Source organism: Labrus mixtus, chromosome 14 (genome assembly GCF_963584025.1).
Source record: "Labrus mixtus chromosome 14, fLabMix1.1, whole genome shotgun sequence".
Classification (NCBI taxonomy): Eukaryota; Metazoa; Chordata; class Actinopteri; order Labriformes; family Labridae; genus Labrus; species Labrus mixtus.
The window spans coordinates 12,152,567-12,164,788 of NC_083625.1; the positions used below are offsets into that span (position 1 = coordinate 12,152,567).

General features: G+C 37.2%; 1 protein-coding gene across 1 annotated transcript; it reads right to left on the reverse strand.

Annotated features, from left to right (window-relative positions):
- Nucleotides 1-591: 591 nt before the first annotated feature.
- slc22a5 (solute carrier family 22 member 5) lies at nt 592-7,940 on the reverse strand. Its single transcript, XM_061055102.1, has 10 exons — nt 7,206-7,940; nt 7,013-7,116; nt 5,013-5,167; nt 4,722-4,893; nt 4,450-4,576; nt 3,785-3,879; nt 3,348-3,562; nt 1,935-2,117; nt 1,666-1,801; nt 592-955 (listed from the first exon to the last, which is right to left on the reverse strand). The coding sequence occupies exons 1-10, from the start codon at nt 7,593-7,595 to the stop codon at nt 850-852; spliced, it is 1,683 nt and encodes a 560-aa protein (XP_060911085.1). The 5' UTR covers nt 7,596-7,940; the 3' UTR covers nt 592-849.
- Between the last annotated feature and the right edge of the window lie 4,282 nt (nt 7,941-12,222).

The following is a 12,222-nucleotide window of genomic DNA, read 5'->3' on the forward strand; positions in this document are numbered from 1 at the left end:
TAAAACAGTTGATACTTAATGAAAAGCCCGAATGAAAAGGACAAGTGCTCCGTAGAGCAACCCACTCGTATCCTAAAGCCTTGCTTATTTGTTACATAATCTAGCGCCTAATGGTTCCCCCCAACTCAACAGTAAAGACAGATGGTTAGTGAGAACCAGTACATCACTGGGGTAACCAAGTGGGCATCTCCCTCCACTATTCTTTTGTCTAGTTAAGTCCAGCACACCTTGGGGAGGCTTTACTATTACGCCATCTCCAGCATAGTTATCTCAGATACAACTGAGACACAGACCACATGCAAATGGTTTTCTTCAACAGAGTGATACTTGTCTTTTACAGTTAACACTATGTGAGTTACCAACCCTTGAACACCAACAGTGGGTTTTAGATTTAGATTTTTTGTATAATTCTTCAATAAACTAACCTCACTTTTACTTGATGCAACAATAACACAATACAGAACCATTTATTGCAGGGCTGTTTTTTTTTTTGTTTTTTTTTTAGAAAAAAAAAAAAGAAGCTTAATTTGTTCAATATAATGTAATACAAGACATAAAGGAAAAATAAATAAATCAAAATACAAGTTTGGTTTGACTTTTTACCTTTATTTAAAACAACTTAACATTTCCAAAGAACAATTCTGTAGGTAGCAACCATCAACTGAGTACAAAAATAGAGGTTTTAAAAATGTTAAAAAAAAAAAAAAAAAACATACAGTTTTTGGCAGCAGGCTTTTGGATCCCGCTGTGCATGTTTTGGATTTTAATTTCAGATTTCTGATTATTTAATTCAAGCAATCAAAAAGTTCCTTCTTTTTTTTTCATTTCTTTGTTGTTTGCCAATCTGAACTATGCAGTAAGAGATTGCACATCAGACTTTGCCTCATGATGAATGTTGGGGTTGTCGCTTCCTCCATTTTCTACATATCTCTTCTTTTTGGGTCCATTGCACAACCTGTAATCCAAAGAAAAACAAAGGCAAAAAGCTGATGAGCAATAAGAGAACCACTGGTAAAAAAAAATGTGTCCGATATATAATTTTTGTAAATATATTAATGTTATGTATTCCTTCCTTTTACTGTGTCTTGGCTTTTATGTTTATAGGGTAAAACTATGCACATGGTGTGCTGGTAGCAGACTGGCTAGATTATGCGCCCCATTTACAGAAGCTGCAGTCCTCAAAGAGGGTGGCCCAGGTTTGAATCCCACCTATGGCGCCTTTCCTGCAAGTAATTCCTAACTCTCACCCTGGTGTCTGACTCTATCCCATATCTGTACCTCCAATAAAGGCACAAAATCACAAAAATTAACCTCCCCCCCCCCAAAAAAACAACAACTATGCATATATTTTCTTTTTTAATTTTCCGGCCTTTGACTCCTTCTTTGGCGTAAGCAATAAGAGTGATGCACTATCATATGATTGAGTCAAGACATTTTGACAATTTTTTTTCAAGAGGAATTCAGTTATTTGTGTTGGATAAGAACTCAAAGAAATGTCTTGCCTGTGTATCTCTTTGGAGGTCAATTACAAAAGACGCTCATATTTGTTGTAACATGTGACTGAGTGAGAGCTGTTATCTTATCTTCTAAAGTTTGTTGTAAAACTTTGTGGTTATGGTTACTTCAACTGTGTGTACCGCAGAAACGAGGACAAGATGTACCTACCCCTGACATTCTTGCATCTGCTCCACTGTTTCTGGAAGATCTCTATGTAGGGTCTCCGGAAGGAAGAAATTCACCACAGAGGAGGCAATTGTGAGACTTCCCATGAGAATATACGGCAGAACCTTATTATAAGTACCTGAACAGAAACAGAACACAGCTCTTCATTAAAAATGACAAAGAAGTGCTTGAAATGCATTTGTACAAGTCACTGATATGAATCTATACAGAATGGTTTTGCTATTTAAACTGATACGATAACTTTTACATACCTAAATAAATGACATAAGGAGCTGTGATACTGCCGATGCGTGCAGCCGAGGAGCACATTCCCATGCCGACGTTCCTGAGTACAGTGGGATAAATCTCTGCAGTGTAGATGTAGACGATGCTGAAGGCCATGGTGAAGCCAAACTTCCCGGTCATTTCCAAAGCCAGAGCTATATACTGAAGGGCTGAGAGGGAGAGAAATGTGAAATTTGAGTTTATTTAAAGCTTATTAAAGAAAAATCTACAAAATAACTGGTCTTGGCGAGGAAAAATGACTGTGTTGAAAGTGGCACAGGGACAGGTAGACTGAGGTAGAGAAAAAGTAACTTGAAATAATACTTTAAGTCCCACTTAGGCAGAGCAAGAGGTAAAACCCTCAGGTTTGAAAAGAAAATAGATATCATAACAGTCTCAGGGGGAATATAATTAATTTAAATATATGAAATGATAAAATTCAAGTTAAGAAGTGAACTTTAAATTTTCTGTGACCATGGTCTCATACTTACAAAACAAAGATGAATTATATGAACCCTTCTAATATGAACACTTCTAAACTCATTCTGAAAAACTGATTGAGAGGATGCACTGATCTTGAGTACAGCTTCTTTAACATCAGCAAAAATCATTGTGTTACCTATAGCTTATTGAAGAAAATGTTGGATGTTGTTTGGGTAAAAGGCACACATATCACAGGATCACATGGCACTGTTTTGGCCTTGTTAAGTGTCATCTGGTGAAAACTCAGGTTAAATATTAATTCTGCCCATTACTGGATTACACTGCAATCAAAGATACAGTAGATTTTTAGGTTAATATTATCTAAGATTACCAGTATTGGCTTGGACAATCATAACATTAAAAAGTATATTTATGTTGTCAAAAAGTTGCATTCACTTACAGTGTGGTATACCCTGAATGACTAGAAGTGATCTGAGCTGCACAATCAGCAGCAGAAACTCACATAAGTGATGAAACATTTACAAAGAATCGTTGTTTAACTTAGCTTGCTCAGTTGCACAACCTCTTATACAAAGCCTTTTTTTTAATTCTTTTTTTTCCTGAAACAGCCTTTCTAGACACTTTGAGACTGGCTTTACATCATACCGTAGGTTGAACATAATAGCTTACAAAACACTGACCTGACAGCAAGGACGAGAAGTAGATTTACAACCGGACAAAGAGTCATAAGGAGGAAAAATGTCATGTTAAATAAAACACTCACTCACTTAATCCAAATCAGAAAACACATTCCTGTCAAAAAAAAGTATTGAAGTATAAAAATTAACCAGCTTTGTTTCATCTGAGGAATTTCTGCTTGAGAACTGTGCCTTGAAATCCAATTCTATATGTATTTTGTAAAATGTAATGCATAATTACCCTTTAAATTGACTATAAAATACAGAAAGAAGTCTTACTATTGGGGATGAACTGGATGAGGAGAAGAACACCTCCCCCAATGATGAGGAATGATGACAGAAGTGCTCTTCTTGGACATTTTCTTAGCAGCACAGTAGAAACCACATAGGCAGGAACCTCAGCAGCAGCTGATAGAAAACAGTTCATGAAGGGGTCTCCGCTCAGGTTAGAGGTGTTCAGGGACAATCCAAAATATCCAATGTTTATGGCCATCCTGAAAAGAAACCATAAAGAAAACTACAATTGATGGGTCATCGAATGTCATGGATGCACATTTAGTATTTGTATGTGCTGGTGCTTTCCCAACATAATTCATTAAACTGCATATGGACAGATAACAGAATCACCATTTATCTAAGTGTTTATCTAAGTTTATTTAAGTGTGACTTATGACCTTTTAGAAAATGTTAGATTGAACAGGAAAACATCCACTTACCACAACAAGAGACACATCAGTGTGATACATCTGATGTTCTTGGATTTCAAAATATCAAGCATGGTGTATGTTTTTATTGGAGGCCTCCCCTGGAGCTTAAACCAATGAAAACAAGAGAGTTGATTCAGTTGTGCTTCTTGCACACAGACGATTTAGATATTTTATGATCACATTGAAATCAGGCATTGGCAAAGGAACTATTGATGCAGATTCTGAAGGGATCTGGGTCAGTTGTGAACCCACTTTCTTTCTTTCAAAACTTTGAAATTGAAGAAGCAAATTTTATACCAAGCATTCTGCTCAAGCCAGGTTTGCTTGTTCTCCTTTTGTACTGTTGTCGAGTGCTGACATAAGGTTGATTAAGTTCTGTTAAATATTACAACAGTACAGTTTGGACCTGCTGTATATGTACCCTGTAATGAGTTCATTTTTGCTGTGATTTGAAGCCATATAAAACACAAACGCTTGATTGATTTGTGTTTAATACCAGTAATAATCTATTGGGCTGTACTAGCTGTCAGAAATGTTTTGATTTCAGTTAGATTTTCATCCTAAGAGTTACATTTTAAGATACTGTTTTTAGCACAGCACTGTTCTCCATGATGAAATTATTCATTTTCTAAGTATTCATAAGTCATAAATGATGTTAGTAAAAAAAAACTCACCTCAAACTCTTTAAAAATAACTGCTGGGGCCTGAACTTTATTTTTTCTTGCAGCATCTCTCACGATGGCCTCAGCTTCCTCCACTCGACCCTGAGTGAGCAGCCAGCGAGGAGACTCTGGGAGAAACCTGCACAAACAGTTCAAGTTTACATTTAACGTTTACTAAAGAGGGTTTTTTAAATCATCCTTTCTGCTGATCCCTTTGATTCAAACTATTGAAGTTAATATATTCAAATACAAAAGTTTAGGGAGTACAAATGGGGAGGACGTACCACCACAGTGGGATGTAGACCACAGAAGTTGTGGCCAAAACTGCCAAAAGAGTCCTCCACTCTCTGATGCCATATGCAATCCAAGGTAGAGTCATGTACCCAATGCAATAGAAAAGAAAGGCCCCGAGGGTGGTGAAGATCACTCGCATAGTTTTACTTAACACCTCCGTTCCTGTCCAAGATGAGAGGTGTATGATGAATACAGTGGGGTGAAATAAAAAAAAATCTTCAATATTTATCAATGAAAGCTGCAAGATTTTCTGCCAAACATATGTAATCAACAATTCACACCTAGTACAAAGGCCGAGATATAGATGGATATCTGTGAGGCTCCAACAAAGAGGAACATGATGCAGAACATCCTCCATGAATGAGAGAAAGACTGGAGGATGACCGAGACACACTGGGCTGCAAGAGATATGAAGATAACCTTCTTCCTCCCAAACCTTAACGCAAAAGAATCACATGTTGTTTTTTGTTGTTAGAGATTCAAAGACACAGCAACAGATCAGTCAGGTAATACATTGAGTGTATCGAGACAGCAGACAGTTAATGACAGATGCTTATTAGTAAATGATTAACAATAAAAACACATTTTCTTATTATCATACACTATATTATAGTTATTTTTCTTGTTACTTTTGTTGTTATTATTCATGATACAGTTGTTTGTATTGGTGTCATTTTTGTTATTGTAATTTTCTGTTGTTTCAGAATGTTTCTGTAAGGGTTATTACTGTAGTTTCTGTAGTCGTTAATATATACTGTTGTATACATACATGGGGTGCTATTTGAATAGTGTGAGTTTAACATTCCTGCACTGCTGCTGATGGTATTTTGGGATTTTAATAGGCTCAAGCACAAGTTGAGAGTCGACACCTTTCCCAGTGGATTAATATTTAATCCAGTGGGTTGGCAGTGCAGAGATAAAGCAATAACTTTTTTTTTCAAGGAAACGTATTTGTACCACACGTAACCACAATTCTTCTTCTTCTCTGAGGCAAGACCCTGTAAGCAACTGGCAGCTGCATGTTACCTTGTTTCATTGACTGAACTTTTGCAACTAGAGTAAGCCAACAGCAAACTAGAGTGAAGGTGTTACACGGTAATGTGATTTTGATCAGGTACATCTGTCATCTATTATTATTCACATTATCTACAATTCAGAATTTCAAAGTTTGTGGCTATAGTTTAAATATATGCTTAATGCCTTATGTGGTAAAGTTTACCCAAACAGAAGACGATTCATTGTTTGCACAACAACCGTCTTTGTTAAACATAAAACCTTAAGCTTCCTTCTCATCTATCCAGCATGCACTTCAAACACAACATGAGTACGTGCATTTATGTAATGGTACAACAGCTTAATGAGACTCTTTGCCCTGGACTTCAAACGGTCATAATACTTCAACTGCAGAGCAGGAAGACTCCTTTGTTGCCTTCAACGAAAATAGTTAATATCAGAAGCAAATAACCAACTTGATGACTTTTAATAATGAATAAATAATGTAATCAATGAACTTCCTCCCAACATACAAGTATACTCTTTAACAGCTTCAAAAGCTTCATAGTGACACAATGATCAAACAGTCCTAAAGCCCCTCACCCCCCCAGTTATCACAGCTGCAAAACAGCTGAACAGTGAACAGACACACCGCTGCGTCCTGAACCCCCTGCTCCTCAACAATCTGAAGTTCAAATGTCTGTCAGAGACAAACATGGACTACAGGTTACATTAAGTTCTCATTCTCTTTCTTTTAGGACAACAACAAACTACAGCAAACACTTAATGTAGTGTAGCCGTCCTGACAGAGGATTGGATACCACATAAAGCTCATTTACATGTGGTTTAAATAGACACAAAGCACAACCCATGATCCAAGTCAATACTGATATGAAATGCAATGTTGTTACTAAAACCTATATCAATTACCGATGAATGGTGAAGTAAAACACATGTGTCACATCTAGGCAACCTGACTAGTTGTGCTTTTTTCACAATCTGAGGAAAATAAAATCCTCTCTTGGAGGTCACCAAGTTCAACAGTAGATGGAGCTGTTTTCATTATATTACGGATCACAGGGCCTAAGTCTCCTTTGACACCACAATGTTTAATCCTTACTTATCTGATCCTTCAACAGAAAGTAGAAACACAAAGTAACACAACTACTGTTTAAAGTTAATGATAAATACTCTCTTAAAACTTTTAAAGTAAACTCAAGGTTTATATTGGACTGAGACATGTTATGATTTTATGGGTCTTTATGGGTGATAAGTATGGATGAAATACCTGTCAGAAAGCTGGCCTGAGATCAGGGAACCGAGAAGGTATCCCACAAAGAGAGTCGAGGATGCAAAGGGAACTTTCCACTGGTTGTCACAAACAAGGTCCCACTGTGGAGAGTTAAAACACACATTTTAAAGGATCACAAAGGAGCAGATTTCCCATAAATACCAAATAAAACACACACATGCACACTTACCTCAGTGACTATGTTGGAGTGGTAGATCTCTTTGCTGTAGCTCCATCCATTCAAACATCCCTCCTGCTCCAGGTTTGTGAGGTTGACATCCCTCCCAGGAATGTATCCTTCAGCCGAGAGATTCCTCACTACATCCAGTTTATATCTGCTGCACTGGCTCTGAACTTCATAACCATCCACTATCGTAAAGGGAATGATGGCATGTTCCCACTCATGTGTCAAGTTTACGTCCGGAACAAAACAGTGATGTTTCGGAGCTGCCCCAACAAACACAATGTAAAGTCCATTGAATCCAGTTGAGACAAAAACTGTGTTCAGGAGGAAGAATGTGGTCCAGAAGTATGGACCAGTCTGTCCGAGGAATGCAGTGTCTTCATCATAGTCTCCCATTCTTTTAAATAAAAGTACCTCCCTGCTCCGGAGGGAGAAAATAAATCCTTGGAAATTCTTTAGCGTATGAGACGTGGTATCCCTCTTAAAGTCTTAAAGTACCAGAGGGGTAGGGTTGAGCTTTCTGTGGGGCAGAGTGAGCTGGTCCCTCTGTGGGACACTTTTACTGAAGGAAAACTTCAGTTTCCATTCCCGAGAGGGTATCAAACTTATTTTCAAGGGGAAACTCCTCCCAGAGAAACTTATTGAATGACAATCAAATCTCTTATCTCTTAGTTTGTGACAATTTATCTGAGTTAAGTAATGAGAGACCTATCACTCACTGATTTGGTTGGATTTACTGAGAGAGGAGCTTAAAAGATCCAGAATGGCCAATCTAAAAAAATCCAGAATGGCCAATCTAACCACCCAGCCCCCCCACCCCCGCACCTCTGTGGTTAGTGTGATATTTTCTCTGAACAACATTCCTCACTTTTAAATACCCCAAGGAAGTGCACGCGCCTCTACTCGAAAAAATTTCTAAGCAGCATTAAAAGTCCTTTTGGACTATTTAAAGCCACACTGCAGAAGCAAAAAAGCAATTATTGAAAACTAACAAGAAAGTAATTTAATATGTACGCTTTGAATTGTATAATTATTTTACTTTAAACTTTATTTACACCTGCTGTGAGGAAGGAGACTGAAATTCATCTGATACCTTTACATAAGCTACAAAAGCTAACAAGACCATTGGAAATAAGATCAATTCTTTCCATATAGTCATGTATTACTCCTGTAACACCTATCAACAAGTCATTTTCCACTTCAAACACTCAATGTAAGTGACTGTTGACTGTTAAAAGACAGCAGGATGAGATCACTTGTCAGATTTTATTAACGGACACATTCAGGACACAATTAGTATAGAGTTAAGTAGCAGCTGGTCAGCAGGGGTTAACAAAAGTTCACACAATAAACGGCTACCCCCACCAACCACAAAAAAACAAGCAAGCGTAAGTGTGTTTTCTGATATTAAAATGCATGTTTCTTAAACATTTTTTGACACTATTATTTGAGCAGTAATCACATGATCTGACTTTGAGGAAGATAATCAAAAATGTTTCAATATGCTCCATTTACCAGGCTGTGATGTTTTGTTTCCCCACACAAAAGTTTATCAGGACATTCATTCATTCATGGTCTTCATGTCTCATGATTTTCTGTGGCCTTCATCAGTGAGAACACAAACTAATTGCTTTCAGACACAACCAATCAAACTTCCACAGAATAAATAATCTATTCACATTAAACATACAAGAGAAGGTCTGGATGAACTTTCAGGTTTTCCAGCTCTAAAGAGGCTCACATGCTACTGTAGATTTAATATAGGAGTAAGTTAGTTACTGTTCCTGAAACTGGTTTCTCCAAAGTGGATAATAAGCTTAAATAATTTATTCAAATTAAGTTATGATGATCCAGCAGCCGTTTACCTCTAAAACACACTGCACAAAGGCAAGTGCTTATCGACACAATGGTCTGACCTTATGTCATTTTAGATCTGGGAAGCAAAAAAGTACTTCATTTCTGTGACAAAAACAGTATATTCTCATATCTGTGCTTTTTCATTTTCCAACCTTTTTCATTTTGATTAAAATATTTGTAACTCAACTATTCTTCTTATTTAAGCTTAAATCAGCAAAAACCTCAAAAATAGGACACTTTTTTTTTTACGTGTCTAGGATGTGTAAAATGTATCAAGACAAAATAAATGGGGGAGGGATCTCAACCACTGAGCAGATGTTTCCAGTGAATTCAATGTTTGTGGCCAACATGGATAACTTGTAGCAACATGGATGGAATAACCAGTCATTGAAGACAACGTTTAAGCAGATTCGCAGCTGCAAGACATTCCCAATCCAACAAAACAAAGACGATGTTTATTATGTTCAGCATATATTATTTAATTATACTTAAATTTATAATATTTAAAACTACAGAGGAACTTCTTTTTTATGTTGATTTTTGGCGCCCCCTGTGGACAAATGTATATAGATAGATAGACTTAATTTGGCATGGATATCACAGATGAATTGGACGGACCAGATGCATTGTTTAAAGAGGACATATTATATCCCTTTTCTACCTGTTCAGTCCCCTGTGGTCTGAATGAAACAACTGTGCTGTACTTTGGTCAAAATATAACATGAATCAAGCACCAGAGGAGGTTTGTGACCCTGTATTAACCAGTTCTCTCTGAACCGTCGGTTTTGGTGTGTGTGTCTCTTTAAATGCAATGAGCCCCCCCGGAGTTTTCCCGGTAGACATCAATCCTCTGAAGCGAGAATAAAAATGGCAGACCTGCGCAAAAGTTTTGCTCTAGGCTGGGAATGGAGTCAATGGGTGGAGATATCAGGGGAGGGAAGGGGATTTCTTTTGAAGAATTTTTGTTGTCTAAGTACAAACAGTATGCCAGACAAATAAGGTGCTTTTCACAAACTGATCTATTCTTTCTTCTAGTAATGTCTGGAAAAATATAATCACACACTTTGCGGGCTTATATTTCATGTTCAATCAATCTTAAAGCACTGACGTGACTGGTCCTCTACACATGATTTGCATGGGATACTAATGTATTTATTTTATTTTATTACTATTATATAATTTATCTGCATGTGTGTATACAGCAAATGTTTCCCAGCCTGTTTAATCTCCTGTGTAAACAGTGTAGGAAACCCTCCATCCCTAAGCCTAATGATTAACTAGCTATCAGAGTATTCAAAGAAACAGCCATCAACACCAGTTTTCCATAATTTGATACTGAAAGGATCATGGTTAACAAAGCCTTACTGAGTACAATCACTACAAGTGAAAGTGACTTTTCTGCATGTGACATGTAAAGCACATCGTCATAGCAGGCGTGTGTGTGTGTGATGTACTGCTGGGATACTCTGCTATGTTTGTAATAGTTTATTTTGTGTGTGATGTTTTAGTTGTGACTTGCTGAGGGACTGCAGATGTAAACTAGCTCTATATGCTAACTTTGGTTCAATGCATCAAATGCGTCAACATTTATGTTTAATATTGTACATGGTTCCTTTACAAATAAAATAAAATAAAAATAAATAAAACAGCATTTAGACCTTATTGAGTCTTATTCAACTGAAATGCAAGGAAAGATTAGATTTACAAAAAGTTGTCATTTAATTCACACAATGCTGAAAGTGATGCTAGTATAAATTCCAAATTCTGGAAAATGTTTGCAAAGGGCATTTTGGTGATAACCTTGAATTGAAATGTCTACAACAATTACAACGATTAGTTGAAGATCACGTGAATTAATGTTAAAAAATGTAATTGCAATTTAAGTTCAATTTAAGGACAGCATTATTTGCAGATAATTCACTGAAAGGTTAAAACTGAAGAGAAAAAAATAGTGAGTAAAACTATTGGGTTAAGTTAGATGTGAAAAATAGATCATGGCTGGAATCAGGTACATTACATTACAATACATTAAACAGAAATATCCTCTGAAGAGCAGGCATACACAACATGCACAGCAAATTCCTGTGTGTCATGCCCAAGCACACAGAGAAAATAAATATATATATACCTTTATACACCTAAATGTCAATATACAGTACCTTCATATACATACCTGACACAACTGTGACAAATACCAGTGTACAAACGTAACTGCATTATAAGGCAAAATATGTACAAACATATACAGATAGTTAAATGAAGATCTCTATATAGTTCTTGTCTATACACATACAGTGCACACAATAAACATGTGCACAAAAAAAATGCCTCTCATCGTTAGTAGACCAAAATAAATGGTCCAACACAAATCAGCAAATCTGCTGTTTAAAGGGTGAATCGTTTATTTAACTCATTAGTTTTGTTTAAGGGTAGAAAAACAAATGAGTTGTTAATTAGTCAACCTCCGAGGTGCTGGCCTCTGGATTTTTGTCACTGTTTGACAGAGCTTTAGGCAAATGTTTGTCACTGTCTCCCCCATAACAACTTTGCTTTAATCAGATTATCAGATGTCAGATTCACTAGACAGATGTTAAGAGTGGTATGCACCTTCTGATTCTGCACCTAAAACTGTTTCCACATTTCTCAAAAAACATTCCTTTATCAGAGTCATGAATTCTTTATTAATCCCTGTGGTGGAAATTTGGGCGTTACGATTGCTCACAGAAAAGTGAGGCGTGGTCCAGTCCAAACATCCGAGAACAACACAGAGAACATGACTGCTACTTTACTGAAGTTGTTGCTTGTTTTCAGTCATTTTAGTCAGATAAAGCCATAAAGCCCCGGGATTTCTTGATAATGGAAGGCTGTGCTCGTGCATGACCTGTACCATGCCGAAGCACACCTCTTCCTAGCGTGCCAGGGCCAAGGAAGAGCTTGAGCACAGATTGGAGCACTCACTATAGTCAACCGAACTGGACTTTGGGGGTGAAGGGTGCTTAGGCACGGTACAGAATGCCTAGTGTCAGTGCGGTCTAGGCGCTGTAACCAAGGAAAAAAAGTGTTCCTTTTCTGACCTTGAACAAAAGATAAACTTGTGAAACTTGTCAATAAAAGGGTTCAGAGTGCATGAGTCTTGTAAAGAGGGCCACAGTCAAGTCGAGAAAGC

Excerpts from the sequence above, each read along its gene's own strand:
- slc22a5 (XM_061055102.1), bottom strand. The coding sequence starts at position 7,595 with ATGGGAGACTATGATGAAGACACTGCATTCCTCGGACAGACTGGTCCA. Across the intron at positions 3,563-3,784 it reads CTGATGTGTCTCTTGTTGTG|GATGGCCATAAACATTGGAT; the intron begins GTAAGTGGATGT and ends GTTTCTTTTCAG. Across the intron at positions 1,802-1,934 it reads TCCTTATGTCATTTATTTAG|GTACTTATAATAAGGTTCTG; the intron begins GTATGTAAAAGT and ends GTTTCTGTTCAG.